This window comes from Buteo buteo, chromosome 23 (assembly GCF_964188355.1).
Source record: "Buteo buteo chromosome 23, bButBut1.hap1.1, whole genome shotgun sequence".
NCBI classification, from domain to species: domain Eukaryota; kingdom Metazoa; phylum Chordata; class Aves; order Accipitriformes; family Accipitridae; genus Buteo; species Buteo buteo.
In genome coordinates this window covers 2,889,507-2,913,269 of record NC_134193.1, presented here as the reverse complement: position 1 = coordinate 2,913,269, position 23,763 = coordinate 2,889,507, and the positions used below count along the sequence as shown (strand labels likewise).

Genomic DNA, 23,763 nt, shown 5'->3' with positions numbered 1-23,763 from the left:
GTTAGCTCAAGGTCTGAGGAACTCCCTCATTATCAGAGAGCAAGCTGCCCTGCAGCTGTAACTTTCAATTTCCTCTACTGAAAAAAACCAGTCAAAAGATCAGAAACTTTGTTAAAAATATTTATTTAAAAAAATACAATTGTTTTGCATGTCTGGTTGCACATAACTATTAACATATGATTGACTTGAATAATTTGCTACAATGCTTTTTTAAAGCCAGCTTGCATTATACAAAGCAAATCCCTCTGTCAGTTCTTACATAAAATAGTTTTCTTTAACTATTCCCACCCCATTTTTAAAAAAGATTGCAATACATTGATTTTTTTTTTTTTTTGCACAAAAATTGAAGCAATAGAAAAGTCACCTGATTTCTCAGGAAAGACCTTCATTATGTTTGAATAACAACTGCCAATACGCCACTCTAAAAGCAGCATTTGTTACTTTGAAGTGTCATTACAGTGCACTTCCTCCAAAGTAAGTTTTGCATCTTAGAACTTCGCCGCCAAATTATATTCAAACCCGAAATGTGTTCAAATAACTGCATATCTGCTATAATCAAGTTGATCAGACTTTTTTCCAATATTGTATCAACACGCTGAAGGTCTTCCTAATATGTTATCTTGGAAGGTTAAATAAAAGCAAATTTAGTAACACTGAACAATTACTGAAAACTTTGGCTATTTATGTACTTGCATTACATACCGGCATTTATTTTTTTAAAACACAATGGCATTAAGATACTCTTATTATAAGGTATTATTTTCAAAAAAAGTTAGACTGAGAAGCTATTCTCTCCCAGGCAAGTTTACCCAACTGTAACAAGAGCACCAAAGCGGTGTAAGATTACAGTTGTCTCTAAAAGACCGTGTCTAGAAAAAGTCTCCAGTGTAGGAAGTTAAGACACTCACTATAACATAACTTGCTTTGTCTCTTGACTTGGTACTATATATATATACATTAAAAAATGCAATTCTGTTCTGGAAAGAGTAATTGAAAATGCTATCTCTGCTGCTTTCAATGTAATTTTTACCACTGATGGTTCTACTACAATTAGAGGAAAGTAAAACAGAATCCATTCGAGTTAAAGAGTAAGTTAACTGACATGAACGTCTGCTCAGTCTGCCCCAAGCAGAGATGTCAGAGCTGCTGTAGTATAAAAAATACTGCAGACATCATCTTGCCAATTCGCAAAGAACCCAGCTTAACCTAAAATTTCAATTGAGGAGTAAACACTAAAGGCATCAGAAAGTCACTTTCCAAAACAGATGTGCACTTTAGAAATAAACAGAACAACTGTCACACATTACCACAGCTGATAAGGTTGCTTAAGTTCTCTAAAATTTAACTTAAACTTCCCTCCCCTGACTCTGTCTGAGCCATAGACAAAGACCAGATTCTCAGCCAGTGTAAGTTAGACCAGTTGCGGTGATGCCAACAGATCTATTCTGATTTACAAGCTTCTGGCATGTGATTCACATCTGCCATCAGCTGGCTCAAAGATTCTCAGAATTCCCAAGACAAAGTCTCACGCTGGTTAACGATCCCTATTCAGAGTCATTTCAGTCCCAGATTAATTCCAGCTGTCCTAATACACATCAGAGGAGACAACCACTATCCTTACCATACATGTTGCTAGAATTTTCCCATTTATTCATCCCTACCATTAGGAATATACTTCTCGGCTATAAAAACAGAGGGGGGGGAAGATAAGCATTAAATGTGCTACTGTACTTATCACAAAACACTGTGACGTACATAAGGCCATCTGGTAACACTGCAACAGAATACAAACAAGATTTTAAAAGGGAGATTTAGAATACAACTTTTTTTTTTTTAAACTACAATGAATAATCTCAACCCTGTTCACAGAGAATTAACGTTAAAACTAGTACATCATATATATAAAACTCTGTGCAACTGAACAACAGCAGAACAAAAAGTCAACACAATTCTATAAAGCAGTTTCAAAGCCTGAAGATTTAAGACATGCTAGCCAAAAAAAACACAACACATCTCAAGGAGCCTAGAGCAAACCCAGGTATTGTAACCCCCCCAGCACACAGCACACACTAGGAACCATGCAGAGGCCATCCTCAAAGCCTTCCTGTGTTCAAAAAAAACAGAAGAAAAAAATAACCCCAAACAAACAGCAACAAAAAAAAAAAAACAAAACAGCTTCCAGTTATTCGTACAGCACTGCTGCATGTACTGCTCAAGGACTGAAATGGGCTCCGAACACAATGCCTTCCAACCTCTCCTCCCCTCTCCTTACCGTGCTGCTTACAGTTCATTCAGTGTCTCCATTAAAAGACCCCTGTTTTCCGAAGGTTCATAATTTTCCTGTTACGCCTCCTGCCAAAAACCCTACTTTGAGATGAAAACCTTCTGCAACGCATGGTCTCAACAGAGAAGCAAGTGTTTTAAGTAAAAAAAGAAGTCCAAACTTTTGTTCCATGAACATAAAACTATTCAAAGACACATTTAAGACACTTTTTTTAGAAGATGTGGCATACAACAATGTCAAAGATGCATTTAAAAATAACCTTTGGCAACTAATTAGTTCACACTGTGGTACAATTGATTTGAGTACTAAAAAAACCAAAACAAACCCAAACCAAAAAACCTCACCAGCATGTGCAAAACATTTAAAAGTGGCAACTGCACAGTGCAGTATTTGCTTTGAGTGTACAAGGTAAGCATTATTTACGCAGATCTGGAAGCCAGACTACATAATGAACACACGTCCTCTCAGGCAGTGAGCATGTGTACACACGTATGTTTGCATGAAGAAAGCTATTCCAGTCTCAGTTAAACGATGCATCTAAAAACAAGTTTTCAGTTCTCAAAGTATGCTTTTTATCAGATGTCTGGAACAGCTCCACAGTCAAAGTCTTCTACTACATTCTTTGGGAGGGGGTAAACAAAAATAAATTCTAGTCAGTTTTCCTTTTTTTTCTTTGTAGAATAATTTATACAAAGCAGACATCTTGCTATCCCGAAAGGGAAATACATTAGCATACACATTCAAAAAGAAACATTGGGCCCTGCCCAGCTTTCTTACCTTGCAGGTCACTTTTTTTTTTTTTGCAAAGCATGGTTACGGTCAGCAAAGCTGCATCCTCCAGAAAGAATCAGGTTCTGCAGTGGACATATTCCCCCTTATTTTTGTTTGCTCTTTGTACAAAGGCAAGAGTAATATTCCTCAGTTCAAGATCCACTAGACGCCCAAAACCAAAGCTAAATCTTTCTTAGATGGCACCAAGACAGTCAGGAAATTTCAATACAAGGTCTGTTGATGATAAACACAGATTGCAGAAGTGCAACAGCATTGCCATTACTGCGACTCTGTAGCTCCTATATTGTATCCTTATAACTAAAAGCAGGCTATGGAGAAAAGATTTGATTCTATTTTCAAAAATTCTTCTCTGTCCAGAATTGGCTTTTAGGAAGGGCTCCTACACACTCAATACTACTCGCTCAAACGAAGTGGAATGCTGTGACCACAGATGTCGTTCCAAGACAAAGCCTTTTGCAGTAATGGCCCTGAAGGACTGTGTGAAACAACTGTCACTGCATTTTATCTTTTAATCTTCATCTGACAGCCTCCAATTTCAGCAGATCAACTTTAGCGTGTCACATATTAACCACCACTCAACTTGATTACAATAGCCAAAGGCTTCCACATTAAGCAGATTTGCTAATACTGTTCAGACTAAACAGCAGCCATTGCCAATTACTGTTTAATTAAATTCAAATCAAACCATAAAAATTCCTGTTTAGGCAAGACATACTATACCTCATTAAAACATCCCGAATAGCTTCTAAGCAACATAATTGCAATTCTAATGGATTTTCAACTTATCTGCCGAGTGTAAGATCCTGTGGGGCTCGGGCTGTTTGTTTGCAATACCATGCTCCGTGATTATTAAGACAAAATAAACTATCCATACCCATGACCTCAGAGGCCAGAAGGTACGTGTATTTCTTGACACAGGAGAACTAAGGAACGAAACAGAACAAAATTGTTATGGACACCCAAAACTCAAACATCAAGTTTTAAAATACCTGTCAACTTTGACAATGTTCCTTAACTACTGATGTAGTTTATTTTCATATCGGACAATACCAAGATAGCCTCTTGATACAACACTGAGATGTGTCTTGTAAACAAATATGCATTAAAAATGGAAGAGGTTAAATTGTATAGTAAAACATGAGTACATACAAAAATGCTATAAAACAGTAGCAAAAGGTAACTAAGAGATACATGAATAAATCATGGCTAGCCAACAGACTGTCAGAACTATAGGTTCTGACCTCAGCACTAGAAAAATGCTACAGAAATGGATCAGAACTCCACACCTGTGCTCACCTGAGAAACTGCATCAATGCACTAGGCTAGCTCTTTCACCCAATCTCAACCTGCAGAAGTTCTCGCATGGAAGTTGAAGTCATGAGGGAATTTGACATTAATGCATCTCACTGCATTTTGAAAAGCTGTGTAAAGGAAGATATGCACATAAGCAGCCTTCACTGTGGTTAAAATGAACACTATAAAAAAGAAGAATCTATTTGCTAGATATCTGAGGTTTGAAAACATATCAGAGGGAGAAATTATTCCAAACAAACCACTGAACAGCCAAAGCCTTTCATATTATAATGCATGCTCCATTATACCAAAGTATACGGATCCTGAAGTCTTAGAATGCTCCAAGTTAAAACAATGAATTCTCAAATTCAAGGAATTTTATTACTTCCTGACCTATTGCAAAATGCAACTTGAATGTGCCAAAGACAGTGCATAGGAATTACATTCAGCCATCACTGCTGAAAACCGATTTCTGAAACGAGGATCTAGACTTAAGCTGCTGTTAAGAAAAAAACTAAAGCAACTTTCCTCCATCACCCGCATTACTAGGATCACATTCTCTGAAAACAGGTAAGACAGAACAAGTATGGTTCTATAACCGTAGGGTATTATTAACACATTTCTGCTTTCCACGGATTTTCTGCTAGCAGCACGTGTTGCTAGTGGCATCCTGACAGTTCAGGATCTCAAAAAAAAAGCCAGACATAGCACACATAGCAACAGCAGTGCAAGCTTTCTAACTCTGCAGTACTATTATACAGCAGCAGCGACACGTAAAAGAGATTTCCAGAAGCAAGACAGATGTTCAGCTTCCATGCTCATCCAGTCTAATTCTACCACCATCTATGAATTAACCGATGCAAATATTATCAAGCATTCAACAATACCATGGCTACTTCAGCAACACAAATTGTAATAAAAAGTTTCCGTAATGCTGCATTATTATTTTTTTTAAACCAACACGGTACTATACCCATATTACAGACTGCTACCATGATAATTAAAAGAGAGCCTATATTAACCCCCACCTTCCCTACACTACATTAAAAACAAGTTGCAACGAGCTGCAAACTGCTCCTGAAGTGAGCTAGTAGAGTACCAGCAATTCACATAACCAAGCTCCAAGAAGTCACAGCGACACTGGGCTCTGTCAGGAATGTGATCCAAAAAAGCTGGCAGTTATATACTTGTTAGTAAATGTGTGTTTAATGAGGCAGCATATATACAAGATAATATTACCTTAAGTGACCTGAAAGTTGTAATGGAGAAAAGGCGAGCAAGCCGCTCCTCTCCCCCCTCCCCTCCCCTTTCAACTTGCTTTCCCAACTGCCTCCTGAGATTATAATCCTATACAGGACTTTTATTTTCCTAGGCAGGTGCTTAAGAAGCAAAAGCAATCATCTCCTCAGTGCTATCTGTCAGGAAGTTGGATATTACCAGATTGAAACCAACACATACAGGCTGCATTTTCACATCAACTTTCTCTGAAGAAGGTATTCCCAAAGGTGAATGTGTATCTCATCAACCAGCTATGGCAGTGCAATCTTATGAAGCTACTTGGAGAAGAGCATGAAACCAGGCCAAGCACAACTGACAAGCTATGTTAGCATTTGGTTTTCTTGCATACCTATGCTGAAAGTGATAAAAGTTTACAAATAATTAAGTGCATGTGTGCACATACACAACTTTTAAACAAATAAACTTGGCTTTTCTCCATAGGGGACAAGGAAAGGGAAGCAATTAAATTGCAAGTCTTTAGTGCTCATTAATTATTTTTAAACTCTAATCCTAGTCTGCAATGTTGCTCTCAAGTCCACACACTTGGTGGGCATAAAATTGGCCAACCTAAAACAACCATTAAAAGTGCTGCTATTTATATATAGCTATATATATTTGCTAAAGCAGACTCATAAGCCATCATGCAAACCAGGAAATTCCAGATGCCTGCTCTTAATTAGAACTGCAGCTTTCTTTCTGCATTTAAAAAAAAAAAAGAAAAGAAAAAAAAAAGGTCAATATTGCACATTGTCATTTTAAGAGCCGCTGGCACAGGAACTTTATCCTGGATCTGCTGATGTCTAAAATGTGAAGCAGTATTATGCCTCTGACGTAACTGAACAGGAAGACAGTTCACTACATGAGCTCGCTCCCTGCTACCTCCACCTGAAGAAGGCATAACCTTTTCTCCCACCTCCCACCGGGCAGGGGACTTTCTGGATGAACAATACCCAAAAAGCAACTCCATTACACCCACCTGTCTTGGGTGTCATGTCAGGAACATACTAAGCGGTTTAGACATTTCAATGCTAGAGTCTAGAAAGATAACGTCACTGCAGTAAATTAAGTCTTGGGTATTGTCATACGCTTTAAAGTGAATGCAGAGTCTGCAAAAGTGGCAAAAGGAAAACTCTGGAAAGCTCGAGTTCACCACTTATCCGTAAGACAGGTGCAATATATACAGCATACACTGTCAGCTCCTCTTGCTGTAAAGGTACAATCTTCCTCTGCTTATTAAAACTTTGAAGACAGCCAGGGAGGATGCCAAAGGAAAGAGATGGTCTCCATCTGTTTTCTAGTGGGTATTTTAGGGAGAAGATTATCTTACGTCACCAACTCAATGTAAACAGTAGCAAATAGAAGTTGCTGCCTGACATCAGATGCCCAAAGTGGAACGGCGCATGGCCCAGCGCCAACAGACCAAGACATGCAGCCTCTGAGGGGCCGTGAGAGGAGAGCCTCTCTTCTTACATCGCTCAGTTCTCTTAAAAGGCCTCCTGAGCTGTAAAAATCTAACTACAAATTTCATTTCATCCGTGTTTCAAATGGCTCTGGAAACTACCCTTGCATTAATCCACACACACGGCTACAAAGAAATGGAATGCAAGCGCAAATTTACAGTAAGGTTGCTATGCCGTGGTACCCCTCTCAGCTAGCTGTACACACGGAGCCCAATTTATTTTGGGTCCGAGTGCTTCCTTGAATAAAAAAAAGCAATAGATCTAACGCAAAACTTGAGATAAGAGCTGGTAGAAGAGGAGCTTCTCCACTTCAACTGTGGGAAAAGAGCAGTAACGTTAATGCTTACACGTTAGTGTTCTCACCCACTGTTTGGGTCTGAAACTCTAGCATCAGGCAGCAACCTCACCAAATACACACTCTCAAAACCGCATGTAAAATCCACCACCCTGCGAATCTTCCAGCAGTGAGATTACAGGCTTTGTAACAGGTCTCTGGCACAAGAAATGTTTGGACTTCAGCATTAAAACTTTCTGAGAACTGAAAGGAACTAATCCCACCACTCATTCGTCTCCACCTTGCCTCCTCACCGAAGGGAGGGCAGGGAAGCATCCAGAAGCTAGCCAGACCACTTCTCCGAGGGGCTGGACTGTCAGCATACAATGCCATTCAAAAATTGTCCATATCTTAGTAACACAATCGTTGAATATTCCTTGAAAATTTCTCCCTGCAAAAAGACAAGATGTTTTTACAGCAGAAAAGACGCGGGCTGTTTTGTTGCTGCCGAAGTTATCAGGCCCCAAGGCAAAGCTGAGTGCACACACCCCTTTCCCAAGCATTTCCTGGAATGCCAGCTTCGATCATGATTAGATTTCTTCTTGCCAAGCACAGGAAGCAGAAGAACAGAGGGTTTTTCCAAGAGTCACAGAGAAAAGACTTCTCTGATACCGTTTTACTGCAATCAGTGCAGACTCAGTTACTGCAACACCAACCAAAACTCCCTTTAACCATAGTGAAGTGTTCCAAACCAAGGAGGGAAGAGAAGAGACTGGAGCTTCAGCTCCTATTAAGGCGTTTGCATATACATTCCCAACCTGGGTCTTCAAAAAAGGGAATTTTGCAAAAAAGGCATTTTATTTGGGAATGGCAAAAACTATGATTGTTGATTATCTCTGTGGAATTATAAATTGCTCATTTAAAAAACACAGTTAAATATAAGTGTCATATCTTTCCCTTGCTTGCCAACATGTCCTTTCCTTGAGTTCATGTGCTATGTCTTCTGTAGATCAGGGGAAAATGGGCCAGGGGTAGAGGGTCCGTCCAGTCCAGACAGAGTAAATGGGCCATGACTGTTCAGCACTGATGGAAACTAAGAGACAAAACAAAAATGATTAGGGAAAGGCCAGTTTAATTTACTGGTCCTCTCATATCTGTGCATGTAGAAGCTCCCCCAGGAAAAAACCAAAATACAAAAAAACCCAATACACAATAAAGAAAAAAACCCCAAACTCTCAAAGAATCTCCTTGGCTTCTCCCAAGTAATTTACTTTTTAAATGCCACTGCATTGCAGACTGCAGCAATCCAGCTATCATAACCAGTGTCACCAGGAGGACCCAGTCTGTAACCTCTGCACTGAGCACTGCCTATGTCCTGAACTAGTAAGTGACTTTAATACAGGTTGTTGGGAAACCGTGGTCTAAATTGTTCATCAGTTAATTATCAGCTATTTATAGAGAAAAACGACCAGCGCATTTTCAGAACTACTTGTTTATTCCCTATCCTCACGGTACATATAAGCTACTTCCTTCATCACCATGGAGATGACAGATATGAACCCAAAAGACAACTAGTTAAATTTTACCCTTTGCCTAAGCAGACTCAGGCAACAGATGCGGTTATTCCAATTCTAAAGTGGAAGGTGAATGAAGAGCACAAGTAATTACAACTAAAGGATTTTTTTTTTAAATATAGGGGACTTTTTTCTTATATATTAAACAAAAATATTTATTAAAAACTGTGAAGCTGAGAATTTCCAAACAACAGAAAACAGCAGAACATAAAGATCTTAAAGAACTGTGCTACATATTGCCACAGAGATCACACACACAATCTTCCTTTTTACTAGTGGTGAGATTTACTTCCTGTCTTTCAACAGAAGAGACTGTTAACAATCAATTAAAACAACCAATACAGTAGCAAAATTCTATTTCCAGGAAAATCTCAACCAGTAAAGTTACAGGGAGACAAATTTTACAGGAAGGACAAACCTAACACCCCTCCCCCCCCCCCCCAATCTCTCTCTAACTACAGCACAGACTGCTATTAATTTAAAACATTTGTGAAATACCAACATTTACAATAGACTTCAATAAAACTGGGTAAACACTAAAATTAAATGCTCTCAAAAGCTAACATAGGGGATAGAAAACAGAAAGATCGCTATCTTGTTTCTACATCAGATATTTGGGCTAACTGATTCCTGCAGGTCTACTGAGGAAGGTACTGAGAAGCACAGAGAGATTGGCTAAACTTGCTGGAACTTACCTGAAAGAGTGTATTAGCACCTTGCAACCTTGCAGGACTGAGAGGAGCAACTGGGCTTAGCGTACTCCAGAAGTGAATACTGGAGAGCAAGGGACTCGGGGTCAGCAAGATGGGTGTCTGCAAAACACATGAAGATAGTCAGCTGTGCGAAACCTGCGCTGTGAGTAACACACAGCGCATGTAAATCGAGCCGCAATAATCTCAGCTCCTACAGCTGTGGAGGGCTGGGTCCAAATTTCAGGAACTCCCATTCCCTCCTTCCGCCTTCTCCCACCTCCTCCTCCTCCCTCCAAACCCCACAACAGCAGCAGCAGTCATCCGGCTCTCCCTCCCCTTCCTGAGCAACTGGCCCTCTTCTCCCAACAGCTGCCAAATCCCGCTGTAACCTACAGCAAATCGGCTCCTCCTGCAGATCAGCATAGAGCACCTGCGAGCGACTTTGGAAAACTCAGTCCATCAATTTAAAAAGAGCAGACAGTGGGCACATGCGTGGTCTGGGTGACACCGACAATGTAAGCCACGATAAAAGACATTTACGTCCAGCTTCTGAATATTCTGGATGTTCCAGGTTCACCCACCAAACACTTTGAAGGGTGCCAAAAGAGCAACTCCACTTGATTTTTTCCCCTGCCTTCAGCCACTTCAGTTTTCAATCAGCTTCCCTACAGTTTCACTCTAACTCCAATTTATTAAAGCAAAGAGATTAAATATGTACAGAACAATTTAACACCCTAGTTGGAATCAGTTCTCTTCCAAATTTTCCATGCGGCATAAAAGCTTTCCTTTCCCACACAAAAATAACCACCAAATTAAGCAGTCGTTCTTATTCCTGTTAAGTCACAATACTCTGGTCTTAAGTAAACGGCTACTAAATCAAGCAAAAGCAAGCTGCTAAACAGACACCTCCGTAGTTCTCTATTTTTAAAGCATTTCCAGAATCAGCCTGAAGGATAAGGGCAGGGTTTAGGGGTTTTGAAATAATTCAATATCACCCTGGCAAGATTTACAAAGGATCCTGCTGGTGCTGGCTTGCGTTTTGCCTCCACATGCTAATACTGTACAGACGTGTACAGCTGACATACCACTTGGGCACACTTTGGGGTGGAAGTAATACCGATTATGAATAAAGTTTCTGTTTTATAAGAAAAATGGGAGTGACATCCTGAGTTTCAGAACTCCAAATACAATCTACTGACTATTCATTTTCCACTTGGCTTCCCTTACTGTTTTAAAATATAACATAACCACTATTGTTACTAAAAAAAAAAAAAAAAAAACCAAACCAAAAAAACAGAAAACCAGGAAGGGAATTAGGTTACCTGAGAGAAAAGTGCTGGAGTAAGAGAAGCAGTTGGGAGAGAAGGACTCAGAATCCCCAGTGGACTTGGATCACTGCCTGTAATGACGAGAGTAGGAGCCAACTCCAGCCCTTTAGGTTTTTTCGATCTGGAGAGGTGATTGGCAAATTCCTTCTCCAGCACAGATGAATCCTGCTCTTTGGGCTCTGGGGATTGATGCTGAAGGCTCTGAGCCTGCTCCAGCTGCTGAGAAGCCACGGACTCTATGTCCGTGTCAATGTCCAGGTCAGGATTAGAGCTCAGGGGCGGCGACGGGGGTGTGGAAGGAACTTGCAGAGTGGGAGAAACTGAGGATATGGGTGGAGTTGGGGTGAAGCTGGTGGTTAAGTTTGGCAAAGGTGCTGGAGCTTCAGGGACAGTTAACTTGGGTAGAACAAGCGTCTCCAAGGTCTGGAGAGTCTCGTCCGATCCCATGGGAAGAGAGGATGCGGTTGAAGTGGCAGAAGCCGTGGAAGTGGCAGAGACCGCTGAAGTGGTAGAGACCAGGGGGACAGAAGGCGGCTTTTTGGAGGGCATGGTTACAAACTTGATGACAGAGGGTGTTGGATCCTGAGCAGGTTTCTTCTCTGTCAGTTTCTCAGCTGGATTCTCAATCTTGATGGACCTGAAGAGTTTTACGCTGGAAGAGTTCAGGGAGTTCAGAGTAAAAGAGGAGTACAAGCCTGAGTGGATATAGTCATTGCGGCTGGAGGATTTAGCACATGACTGAGACTTCTCCTTCCCACAGTTTTCCACATCCTTTGGAGCACTGCTAACTTCCGCAAAACCAGTCATTTCAGGGTCTCCTTCTATACGGCCCACAACAAGTGGATCCATATTTAAAATCTCCGGATAAGAAACAAACTTGTACACAAACTTCTTACCGTTCACTTTTTTAATGATATTCTGTGGGTAAGAAGATAGATATAGATATATATTTAGACCTTCTTCAGATTAATTTTCTTCCTACAAACACTGCCTAAAATAGACTAAGGAATTAGGTAGTCTGTAATCTTTCATCAATTGTTTCTTTTTTCAAAAATACACTGCATTTTGCAATTCAGTTATGCTCCCGAAGTATCATTTCCAGAGCTTGCAAACAAAACACTAAAACAGGCGAGCTTAACCTGACATTAAATATACTAACAACACCCTTAAAAACTGCCAAGCAATGCTGTTTAGCATATTTTAAAAGATCCACTAAGAAACAAAAAAATACCCATTACACCCATAAAAGATTACTGACCTGGGTACAGTAAGTATAATCTAACAGGAGAACCTGCAGAATTAAAGCTTACAGGTTTAGCAGAATTGAGAGCTAATACTTCAAATCAAACCACCTTTTTTCTTAATAAGATGATAATAAAAGAAAATAAGTAGCTGAACTAGTCAGCAGAATGTAGGCTAATCAGCTACTTCAATACCACAAAATAGCGTATGTCGAACCTGTTTTGCTCCTAAGTGAAATGCCACACACAGTTTGGACCCAAGAAGATTCTTGTTTATCGTACAATTATTATTACTGAGACCTCTCAATATGAAGTCAGATTTGTGCTACCCAGTAATAAACTCCAAGCAACATACCACCTGCTACAAACTGACAGGTTCCTCAGAAACTGTGTTTTATTTTTTATCTTGTACACCCACACAATAAGCAGTTGTGGGATATACAGCTGATTAAAACGAAGGTAAGACTCCCACACTGTGGTTCTAGTTCAGCTTTTTGGACACTACCTGTGCACTAATGAAAGGCTCTCGCAAGTTATTAGAAGGCATTAGCTAAACAAGAGTAGCATCTTACTCTGCTGGACTAAACTCACTGACCACATCAGAGGTGCAATTCTGCATACATGGAGAAAAAGAAAAATACTTTGGGCTGCTTCACTGAAAATCCTTATTTTGATAGCCCCTTCAGAGAGACAAATGCAGAAAAGATCTCAAGGTGGTGCAATATTCACCATCTCAATCATTATAATCATTCTGTTGCTTAAACAGTGTTGAGTGTTAAAGAGTGTTGAGGATTTTAACCCTTACAGGGGCACATATTTTTGGAAAGGTGATTAGTGTTCAAAGACAGATTCGTATTAGGGAGGACATAAATCAAAGAAGGTAACTTTTTGCACAAAGCTAGCTAGAACCTTACAAAGTAACCACTGGCGAGGAAATGCAGCACAATGATAAATGAAAGAAAATAAACCCTCTAAACATCAACTAGTACACCTTGCTTAAGTCTGGGAGATGGAAGTGACACCTATCCCCTTGAAGAGAACGAAAAAGGAAACAAAGCTCATTAGGCAGGACCTGGTAAGATGGATAAGGATTTGGGGTGGATTTACGGACTTTGTTACCTTCACATAATAGTATCTGAGAGCACGGCTGAGTTTATCATAGTTCATACTGGGCTTGTTCTTGCGGATTCCCCAGAGTCTGGCCACCTCCTCTGCCTGCAGCAGTTTGAACTCCCCGTCGTTAGAGGTCCAACAGATGATATTCTTGTTCTGAGGCTCTTGGAGGAGTTGGAGGAGGAACTGCCACAGGGTGATAGCACTGTCCATAGCAGTAAGCTGAAATTCAGAAAGGCAGGTAAGAGGCAACAGATTAGGAGCAGCGCATTTTCTTCATCTCCCTAGAAGGGGGTAATGGAGCAGAGGTGTTATTTCCAAAGCTATCAAGAGTAAAAATTATTAGTCACCAGTCGTGAAATATGTTCCCTGCAGAACAGAGAGGCTGAGAGCCAACTGCTGCCGTCTCCTCCCACATGTCAGTACTTTTCACATGGGTTATATTTAGACTCATTTAACTAAATCAGGTCACTTTGGGTAAGTTGCAATGAGTCACTCTCCAAAAAAAAATTTTTCTAAGTTGTTCCATGTTCACCCACTCTGACTTGTGCTGCTTTATGAGAAACAGCTCAGGTGCACCCAGGTAAAAATCAAATCACCCACTTGCCTCCTCCCTTCCTTACCTGCACCCACCTCCAACCTCGGTATCTTTAAGAAAACAGAGCCGATCAAGTAAATGCTTAAGCTACGTGAAGATGCCAGTGCAGAACAACTCAATCTTCCTTCAGTTCACATTTCTACTGCCTCTTTGTAAGCAGCCCTCTCAATCAACGCCCAATCTCCTCTCTTTCAAGTCTCCTTTATTTGCCAGATATCATCCCTGTCTTTTCTAAGAGAGTAAACATGAAAGTAAATAAAATGATTCCAAATGCTGCCTTTGCTTTCCTCTTGATTCCTGCCATGTCTTACCTACATCAGTCATTTAGGCTGAGACTTTCTAGGACTAGTATCTGTCAGTTGATTCATGCACTTCCAGCATTGTTTTCTTGCACTGAAGCTGTCAATGTGTAAATTCATCAAGGACAGACAAGGCAGTAGAGATGACGCTTTTCCTTGACCATATCTGACTACACAAAACAGTGCTTCCACGGATATTTTTAAGCAGAACACTAATAATCCTGTCTGCACAAGGGAAGCATAAGATACACTGTGAATTAAACCAGATAAAATTATATTCATTCAGTATCCCATATGGATTATCTTATTCCACAACAGAACGGCTTCTATTAATGCAGCTTAAACTTCTTCCAGTGAAATAAAAACAAACCCAGCAACTCTGGAATAAGAACCATCACGATGAATTACATTAAAAATGTTTCGATATGCGTAACTGCTAGATTTCCCCCCCACACACACGCGCACACAGTCAAACCTCAATAAAGGCAAACCTAAAGAGTACAGGGGTTTCCATCTGGGTAAATCTGCAGCCCAAGCGACCAAATGCTATTCATAAGCAGAAGCTCCAAAACAGAGTCATCAAGTCCAACTTCAGCAAGCAGGACCCACACCCGTATTCTTTGAAGTCCATGTATACGCAGGGATAAGTTTAAGATTCAGTCGGGACTGCCAGTTCATCTTTGTTACCAAAGCCTTTTATTCCAATCTCATTACTGCCCAGCACTTATCCAGCCCTATATAAGGAAGAGAACAGTCTACATGTCAGAGCTGCAGAATTTAGTCAGCCCTGTAAAAGGATTACTGCTGACAGTTTACACAGGACTACACATTCTTATTTAAATAAGGTGCCCTAGGGCAGGTACTTCTTTGGGCACAGCCCATTGCATTTAACCTATTTTTAAGAATACCTGCCTAATGGCACGCTTACACGACTACACAGGGATGTTACATTGATCAAGTCAGTTAAATTGCTGCAATTACAAGGAACAATCTCAAAATGAAGGACACCCACACCACCTTGTTATGCTGGCCTAAGGTGCTTTCCTTGCTAATTACCATATGCATACAACTCCATGCTTGCCCAAATTAATTGCTCAGTACTCTAAGAAAATATCAGCTGCTGAACACTGTGCTTTGAGACTCTTCCCACACTGCACCATGGCACGCCAGCTGAACCGTATGAAAACTCGGGGCCAGGCAACGACATTAAAACTCTTCCAGGACTTCTCCTCCAACCCATATTCACGTTTGCCGATAGCATTTCTTATCTGCCTACTGGCAACGCAGAGGACGTGCACGCTGCGGAGCATCACAAGCAGAGCCTCATTATCCTGTCAGGGTGATGCACATGCATGGGGTGTTGTGTAGCATAAGGACTTGATTCTACCATTCTGCAGAGCTGTCAATACTAGTGATATCTGTTAACAGAGAAAGAGCAGGAAAAATGAAGTTGAGTGATTATTCCCACGCTACATTTATCTACAGCACTTCCAAAACCCATAAGCAGCACTGCACCAAATAGCGCTGACTGATGCAACGGGAGGCAATCACGTAGAAATTAGATTAGCAGCAGAATTTCAGAGTGGCAAAGGCTTTTTTCTCCTCCTCCTAAAAACCCATGCAGATTTCATTGCAAAATTTAAATGCTACTATTTCATTGGGCTGCTTCCCTTTAGTAAGAAGTACCTTGCCATTATCTCAAAGCTCACCAACCTCTACTGCAGTCAAGCATTATTGCCTAGGTCACAGCTGGTTTTGAATTGAATTGGAGACGCACAATGCTGACAGACCAGCACTCTGACAGCACGAAGTTCAGCAATACAGAGTACTCATGGAGTGACCGAAATGATGGAAGGCACAAGATTTTTTTTTTAAAAAAAAACACCTTTCCCAGTGATGAGCTATGCTGTTCTGAGGAACATTTACCAAAAGAAAAAAAAAAAAAAAGTTCATGCTGCCTAAATCCCAAATACTGCAGCTTTTCAGCTGGAAGGATCCTTCTCCCAGGGGCAGAGTTACGGTCTGTGCTGGAGTGTTAGATTGATCAAGTTACTACTCATGTTTCCGGCATTTACAGGCTTTAGGGTTGTCATGATTCTGTCCATCGTGTGGAGGATACATTGCATATCCTCAGCACCCTCTGCTTTAAAAAGTCTTAGGTTAGACACATTAACAACAGGGTAGAGAAGTTTTACTTACTCCTTGCCTGTTATAGAACAGGAACAGAGAGCACTTTGGAATTGTTAACGGATAGGTTATATTGCATATGAGAGGATGAATGTCCCTCTTTATTAAATGCTTATTGCATGCATCTACAGGAAACAACGGAGAGATACCTCAATGGAACTGGGAGTATGAAGTTTTTCTGAAGATTATATACAAAGAGAAGACCAGAAAATAACTCTCCAAACTGGTCAAAGCAACAGGATCACAGGTGGATCTTGCCCCTTCAGAGTCCAGGAGCAAGCTGTAACTAGGAAAGTATAATGCATATACAGGAGACAACGTTGCATTATGAATCAAGACACCTCATTTAACTTTTTTATTAAAGTTGCTTTGATACGGCATAAGACTACATCAAAGAATTGTTGCTTCTTCAGGAAAAAGCAGAAGAAAAAAAACATCACACAAGATGTAAAATTAAAACTAGTATAGGCGAGATGAGCACCCCTCTTTGTTTAAGAAGAACCCACTAACATGTTAAAAAGGTTCTTCCTTCTTCAGCACCTGGGGCAGAAGGCAGCTGATGCCTTTCATCAGGCTCTACCTTGCAACCACAGGGACCGAGCAGCAGTTCAAGCTCCTTGTGCTATCCTGCATTTTACAGAACATCTTCAGCTGCCCTGGCATGGGGGGGACCAGCTGTTAGAGAGGCTCCTGTCCATACCATAGCCATTTTCAGGGCCACGTACTCAAAAGCATCCCCCTCCTGCACTGACACTGGAAGAAATTCAGAAGATCCTCTTGTCCTTTTTATCCAGACATGCAGCAAAACCCACGCTCTTCAGAGATGTCACAGGCTCATTAGTTAGAGAAACTAAAGAAATCAGGATGAGGACAGGAACCCACTGTCCCACTCCTACTCTACACTAACAATGGTGAGATGTTACTTCTCTCCTAATTTGTAAGCAGCATTTCAACTTCTTTCAAAACTACATCTCCTTTCATGAAAAGGCATCAATCTCCTAGCACAGCTCCCCATCAGCATAAAAAGCCTAGCAGTTTGATTGCTTTTTCTTCAAGATGAATACACCAATAATTACAAGCACACCACTGCAAACCATCTTTTTGCTGAAGGTTATTTTCTTTATAAGAGTCCATGGAGAAAGAAAAAGGTCTCATTTGAAAAGACAATGAGGGAATTAGGCAGAGAGGCAATACTGCTGCTTATGACGACGGTCTTTCCACTTCTGCACCATTTGAGTACGAGGAAAAAATAGTTGCTAGAGGCAGAGGGCAGTTATACTTTGTAATGAGTATGCTAAAATAGAGCACAATTATTGTCTTGAGATCTTCTCTGACGCCTACGGATGACCCTTGAAGTATACTGAGTAGCTGACAGAATTTGGCTGCAGTACTCTAAATACAAGCGCTGCAAACTTGAGCTTTCTCATGCTGCTGCAGCTTCGTTTGAGGTTGCTGTAGCTTTGTTTGAGGCCTTGACTTTACAAAGCCTTGAGTTTACAAAAAAGCCAGGACAGTAGATAAGCATCTTTTTCCGGTGACTTCTCCTCGTGCACCTGCGCCACAACGTGCTCCACGCAATCCATTTGATTACAGAGCCTCAAGGCTTTGCAACTTCTGTGGAAGGAGAGTGCGCAATCACAGGGTGGCACAGCAGTCAGGAGGAACAGTTTAGGAAGTGGCATACGGTAATCTCTCCTGTGGCCAGCAGCTATACTTACTGTTGCAAAAACACACTCGGGTGTTCATCCCTTCGCCCTCAAAAAGGAGAGGGAGACCTCGCTATGCCCCAGCAAAGCAGCAGCCAGCCAGGCCCTGAGAAGGTAGCAGAGGCAGGACTTGGGGGGTGGTGGGGGTCCTGCCCTAACCCCCATCCTCCAAGGTCTTCTGGCACATTTCCTGCGCTTTGAGTCATCACCAAGAACAGCTCAAGTAATCTTTCACCTCAATTTGTTCTAACAGCCTCTTATAAGCATCTGCTGCAGCCTAATGACTTCTGCAGATGGACTGAATAAAGCTGTCAGGTCTACAGCCTTGTCAGAACCCACAGAGAAACAAAGGACAGTGCAAAGGAAACAAAGGATGTCACACAGACGTTACACAGTGAGGACAAAATCATCGCTACCACGTATTTAAATGGCATGGTTAGAGCTGTCCAGGTATTTATACAGAAGTGACATCTCAGAAGATGACTTTGGAAGCAGCACAGAGCAGAGGTAAATACATAGGGTGACACAGAAACCTCTTCTCAGATCACAGACACTTCGTTAAAAAAAAACAAAAACAAAACCAAAAAAGGCAGCAACGGTAACTCAGAGATGGTCTTGGGGACCTCACACTTAATGGTGCAAGTCAGACATTCAGCAGGCGAGCAAATTAAGTCTTCACACAATTCCAGGAAAGCCGGACTTGCTGTGCATACAACACACGAGCACTCCGCACATGCGCAGCAAAGCCGAACTGTTTAGACTTTACTGTGCAAAACTATTCCCGTGGTTTCTTAATAGTTTAAGATGGCCATGGTGTGTGAACAGAAGGAATTTGTAGACAATAACTCCTGCTGCATTGTGCAATATGCCTGTGGACACAAGGCCTTGATAGTTGTTCCAGGAAAACAAACAACTGAATAACTTTGGTTGAAGGAGATTTTTGGAGGTCACAGGCCCAACTCCTCGCTCAAAACAGGGTTAATTTCAAAGTCAGATCAGGTTTTTCAGTTTCTTTGTCTGGGCAACTAAATAAATAAATAAATGGATGCCCCATCCCTTTGATTTCAGTAAAGTGACAAAGAGGTATAACATTGCTGATGAAGTATCTAACTAAGTGGTTATCAACACACAATGAAGCAACAATTTCATTAGCACAGCATTTAAAATATCCCATTACTAATAAACCTTTCATAAAATATTTTCAATATTGCAATTTACCTGAACTAGTACTCTTAGGATTTTATCAGTTTTGATTCATTTTAGAAAGAGCCTGCTGCCTAACACGTGTGAAAAACCTACTGTCCAAAAGCCAGTCTCTTCAAGGTGCTAGTATCTAGCTATTGACATACTCTGATGGGGTGGGAAGTGTGTAAGGGTATTTAGCCCTTTTCCAGAACACACAGAGCATTGTAAAAGTACTGTAACTCCTGTCACTATCACTTGTTTTGTTAGCTTACTTCCCAAAGACAGGTGAATTACCAGTTAAAAGCCTGTTATGCACCTAAAATAAAGTTACTATTTACAAGGAATTAAAATAGAGATGCAGACTTCTACATCTGCAACACCACTGTTAAAAAACTCCAAACCCTGGCAGCTTTCCAAGCAGTAATCAAATTATACCTTCTCTAATAAATATGGAAATCAGGCAAGAATAAGAAAAAAACACCCTAGACTCCAATAAATTCTTGTCTTCCCCTTGGCTCTGGCATGCACTGCACCACTGTTTCCAAACCAGTCAGGAAAATCAGCTTGTTCTGAAAGAGAAGCCATGGTTATCAAGGCAGGAAGCTCCTTGGAAGGAAATGCTGGAGGATGTCCTCATGATAAGAGCTGCTCCAGAGTTTTCATTGCCTTACCCACTCCAAGTTTGACAGTTTTATTTACTCAAAACAAACATCGCAATAAGTTTCGGGTTCTTGGCTCAAAAATTAAGTTACTTCACCTGAAATTAAGGTGTTAGCAAATATTTTGGGTTTTAAGAGCAAATTGTTTCAGCTTTTCAACTCCTATCTGAGAAGTGTTTCTTTTTCTTAGTAAGTATTTTCTAGTCTTCTCCACCTTTCTGTATTAGCAAACAAGCAACAGAAAACAAGCCATGACGGAGAACAGCGGCATCAGCATTCCCATCGTACTTATGGCTGAAGACTCAAGTTGGTAGAAGTAGATGATCCAAACAGCTTTTTGGTTTTTTTGAATCTTGATACAGAGACAATGGTGCCCGCTTTGTTATCTAATGTGGTTTTGACTAGCACACCCCGACACTTAAAAATGTTTAACCTGTTTGAACACGGCCAATAAGGGGACTACAAAGCACAGTCCACGTACACTGCTACAATCATTCCGATCCTCCACCCTTGGCTAAGGAGGACTGACAGCTCAGCATAGCTAGTTTTATGGACAGCAGAACTCATCTCCCTGCTTTTCTGTACTTTGATGAAAAGTCTCCCTTTTCTACCCCTCCTTTTATAGGACATGAGACTGAAGAGAACACAGGAAAGTTTAGGACAAATAGAGAGAACAGTAAGCTTCAAAAAAATGAAATGCCTTTGATCGGTTCCTTGGTTGGTTTCTGACACTGATGTGATTGTTTCTGAATAAGCCATAGAAATACTTATTTCCGCAGAAGCTCCTCTCTAAGTAGATTACACTTGCTTCCTCCTTATCTGCCACCACAATGGGCTGAGGGGAATGTTTACCAACAGCAGATTAAATTAGCTTCAACAGGCACAATACATCTGCTGAAAGTAAAAGCATCCTCGTTTAAGAACAGGGGGTCAGGTCTCCACATCACGTTATGGAGTAAACCCCAAACAAAAGCTTAAACGTTTTATGTTGATCCTAACTTCATCGTGAAAAGAAAGTCTCATTTAAGATGGAAAAGGTTTCCTTTAATAATGTTTATAATACACTCAGCCTAGTTGCTATGACGATGGAACAACTATTCTCTACAAACAGGCGCTAAGACCCTAAAAATAAACAGGCCGACAAAAAAAAAAATCACGAACACGCAGCTTTGTCAGGCAGGCTGCGCCTGGTGCAGGGATCGTGTTTGTTCTGAATACGATGAAGATAAAGAAATGCTAATGACTAGATTCTGCACCCACTGAACAGAGCACTCGCCTACAAAGCGATTCCTGTATTTCTCAGGAGCTGCTACTTAAAAATGACACCACTGAAGCCAGAACTCTGGATTCCACCCCCCCAGGCAGCAGCACAATGGGGATTATTACATGTTTGTCTGTGAAAATAAGGTTAAGTGTTGTGGAAGTAATACACAGGTACACGTATATATATGTGTGTGTGTATGTATATATGCATACAAAATAATAAAAGTGTAACAGCATGTATTTGCATACTTTCTCCATGGACTCCTGTATTGATGTGGGTAGGCATCCACCCATTTCAGAGAGAGATGAGTACACAAGTATTAAAAAAAAGAAAAAAAATAGTAGCAGAGCCAGGAAGGGAAGAAAAAAAACCCCAAAACCAATCCCTTGATCCCAGTCTCCGGCTCCAACCTCCGCCAGCGGAGAGAGAGAAGCAAGGCAGCCAGCACCGAGCGGCGACAACCTGCGCTCGGACGCTCCTCCCGAGGACAGCTCGCCTGCTCAACCCCCCCCCCCCCAAAAATAAAAATCAAACCACGAACACACACACACACACGCCGGGACGGCTTCGCCCTCCCCCGTCCCTGCGTGAGAAGCCTCTCCGGTGCGGAGCCGGGGGGGGGGGGGGGGGGGGAACCGGGCACAGCGGGGATCAAAGCCCCGGGGCGGGCTGCCCGCCCTTCGAAGCCCTCGCTGTCGCTTTCGTTTCCCGGTTTCCCGACAGAGGCGAAGCCCCGCAGACCCACCGACCGACCCACCGACACCCCCCCCCCCCCCGCCACGCACCAGCACCGGGGCGGGGGGACACGGGACGACGACTCCCACCGTCCCGTCCCCCTCCACCGAGGCCGCCACATCCCGGCGATGCCCCCCCTCCTCTCCCTCCCCTCAGAGACCACCGGCCCCGGCCCCCGCCGCCCCCGGCCCCCACCACCGCCCCCGGGCCTCCTCAGCCCCCACCGGGTCCCCTCCGGTCCCTCCTCCCCGCGCAGAACGGAGCCCGTTCGTTCCCCCAGCCCGGAAGCCAACCCGGTTTTGCCCGGCCACCGAGCCCCCCCCCCCCGACTCACCGAGGAGGAGCCCCGCCGGTCCCCGGGCGTCGCGGTCCCCTCGCGGCGGGCAGGTGGTGGAAGCGGCTTCCCCCGCCGCCCTTCATGGCCGGGCACCCCCCCGGCGGGCCGGGCGCCGGGCTCCCATCCCGGGCGGGAGGAGCCGGGCGAGCAGCGAAGGGCAGCGGTGCGGAGGAGGAGGAGGAGGAAGGCGGCGGCGGCGGCGCGTTACATGGCGGGACGCGAAGCGCGCCAGTCCCTCCGCCGCGGAGCCTCCGCGGCCGCCGTACCCCACACTTCCGCCCACGGCCCCGCGGGGGCGCGGAGCGCTCGCTAGTAGCCGGCCAATCCCCGAGCGGACCTCCGGAAACATCGACCAATGGGACGGCTCTGCCCGCCCACCCCTCGCAAGGTTCTCTGGGGAGCGTAGTCCGCGGGTCCTAGCGCCCGCCCGGGCCCCTCGCAGCCATGTGCCCGCGGCCCGGCCCGGCCCGCTCCCTCGGCTCGGCGCAGGCGGTCCCGGCCTGCCGGGAGCCCGAGACGGGGGCCGCGGGCCGGGTAGACGTTCGAGTCGAGTCTTACGAATATGGGCGGAACACACCGCACACAGACACCCCCGCCAGCCTGCGGGCCGGGGAAGGCGGGGGGGACCGTGGGGAGAGCGGGGCTGAGAACCGGCGGGGGGCCCCAGCCCCGGTGGAGCACAGGCTGGAGCTGCAGAACGTTAAAATGTTTAAAAAACAAAAGTGTTTAAAAATTAGAGAAATCCGGCAAAACGAGGGAGGTTATCAGGCAAAGGAAGGTGAAGGCGAGGGAGGAGGGTGCTGGGGGTCAGCAGAACAGGAGACCCCAGCGCTTCCCCCCTCGCACCCCAGTGCTCTCCTCAGCGGAGTTCCCCGCTCGTCCCCACACTGACAAACTCACGCATAAAAATACTTCTCCCCCCGGAGAAAGGCACTACCGCGCTCTCGTGCTCTCGACCCCGGGAAACGCGGCGGCACCGGGCCTCTTGGTTTGAAGAAACCCACCTGGATGTATTCCCCGCAGAAGGCCGCGGGGTTCAGCCAAGGCTTCATGGATGTTCTCCGTTCCTGGATCTTGTCCATGGCTCACCCGATCCCAGCACGCCGGTGGCGAAGGCACGATGCCTTCGAGCTCCCCAGAAGGGAGAGGCGATCCCGGGCTTGCTGGCAGGAGGGCAGATGGAGATTGCACGCACAGCAGAAGCCTTAATCGCGCTGAAGCTCGTTAAAGCAGCCCATGCCCACACGCAAGTCCCCGGGAAACTGCTCTTCCACAGCCGGGTACAGTTTATTGCTAAGGAGCACCGCCTCGGCCTACAGATGAGCAGTCTCGGTCCTGAGGTATCCACTAAAAAAGCATTCTTCACACCGGTTCGAGAGCAGAGTTATTTTCCATTGGATCAGGCATCGGGAGCGGAAGGTGAAGCGCGGAGAAGGCAGCGCTCTCCCACTTGCCTCCGATGAG

The 23,763-nt window shown here is 43.4% G+C and overlaps 1 protein-coding gene across 3 annotated transcripts; it reads right to left on the bottom strand.

The window, feature by feature from the left end:
• Positions 1-107: 107 nt before the first annotated feature.
• On the bottom strand, positions 108-22,553 carry ELK4 (ETS transcription factor ELK4). Of its 3 annotated transcripts, none has more exons than XM_075056056.1 (5): positions 22,297-22,553; positions 13,336-13,551; positions 10,970-11,893; positions 9,651-9,767; positions 108-8,474 (listed from the first exon to the last, which is right to left on the bottom strand). In XM_075056056.1, exons 2-5 carry the CDS (start codon positions 13,540-13,542, stop codon positions 8,376-8,378), a joined length of 1,347 nt encoding a protein of 448 aa, XP_074912157.1. In that variant the 5' UTR covers positions 13,543-13,551; positions 22,297-22,553; the 3' UTR covers positions 108-8,375. The 3 variants fall into 3 exon arrangements, with proteins under 3 accessions (XP_074912157.1, XP_074912159.1, XP_074912158.1); XM_075056058.1 differs by lacking the exon at positions 22,297-22,553 and adding an exon at positions 15,503-15,905; XM_075056057.1 differs by lacking the exon at positions 22,297-22,553 and adding an exon at positions 13,953-14,153.
• Between the last annotated feature and the right edge of the window lie 1,210 nt (positions 22,554-23,763).

Bases quoted from the DNA above. Each gene is read 5' to 3' on its own strand.
- ELK4 (XM_075056056.1), bottom strand. From the start codon at position 13,542: ATGGACAGTGCTATCACCCTGTGGCAGTTCCTCCTCCAACTCCTCCAA. The intron at 9,768-10,969 runs GTAACCTAATTC...TGTGTTTTGCAG, and splicing joins CTCCAGCACTTTTCTCTCAG to ACACCCATCTTGCTGACCCC. The intron at 8,475-9,650 runs GTAAGTTCCAGC...TTTGTCTCTTAG, and splicing joins GTGCTAATACACTCTTTCAG to TTTCCATCAGTGCTGAACAG.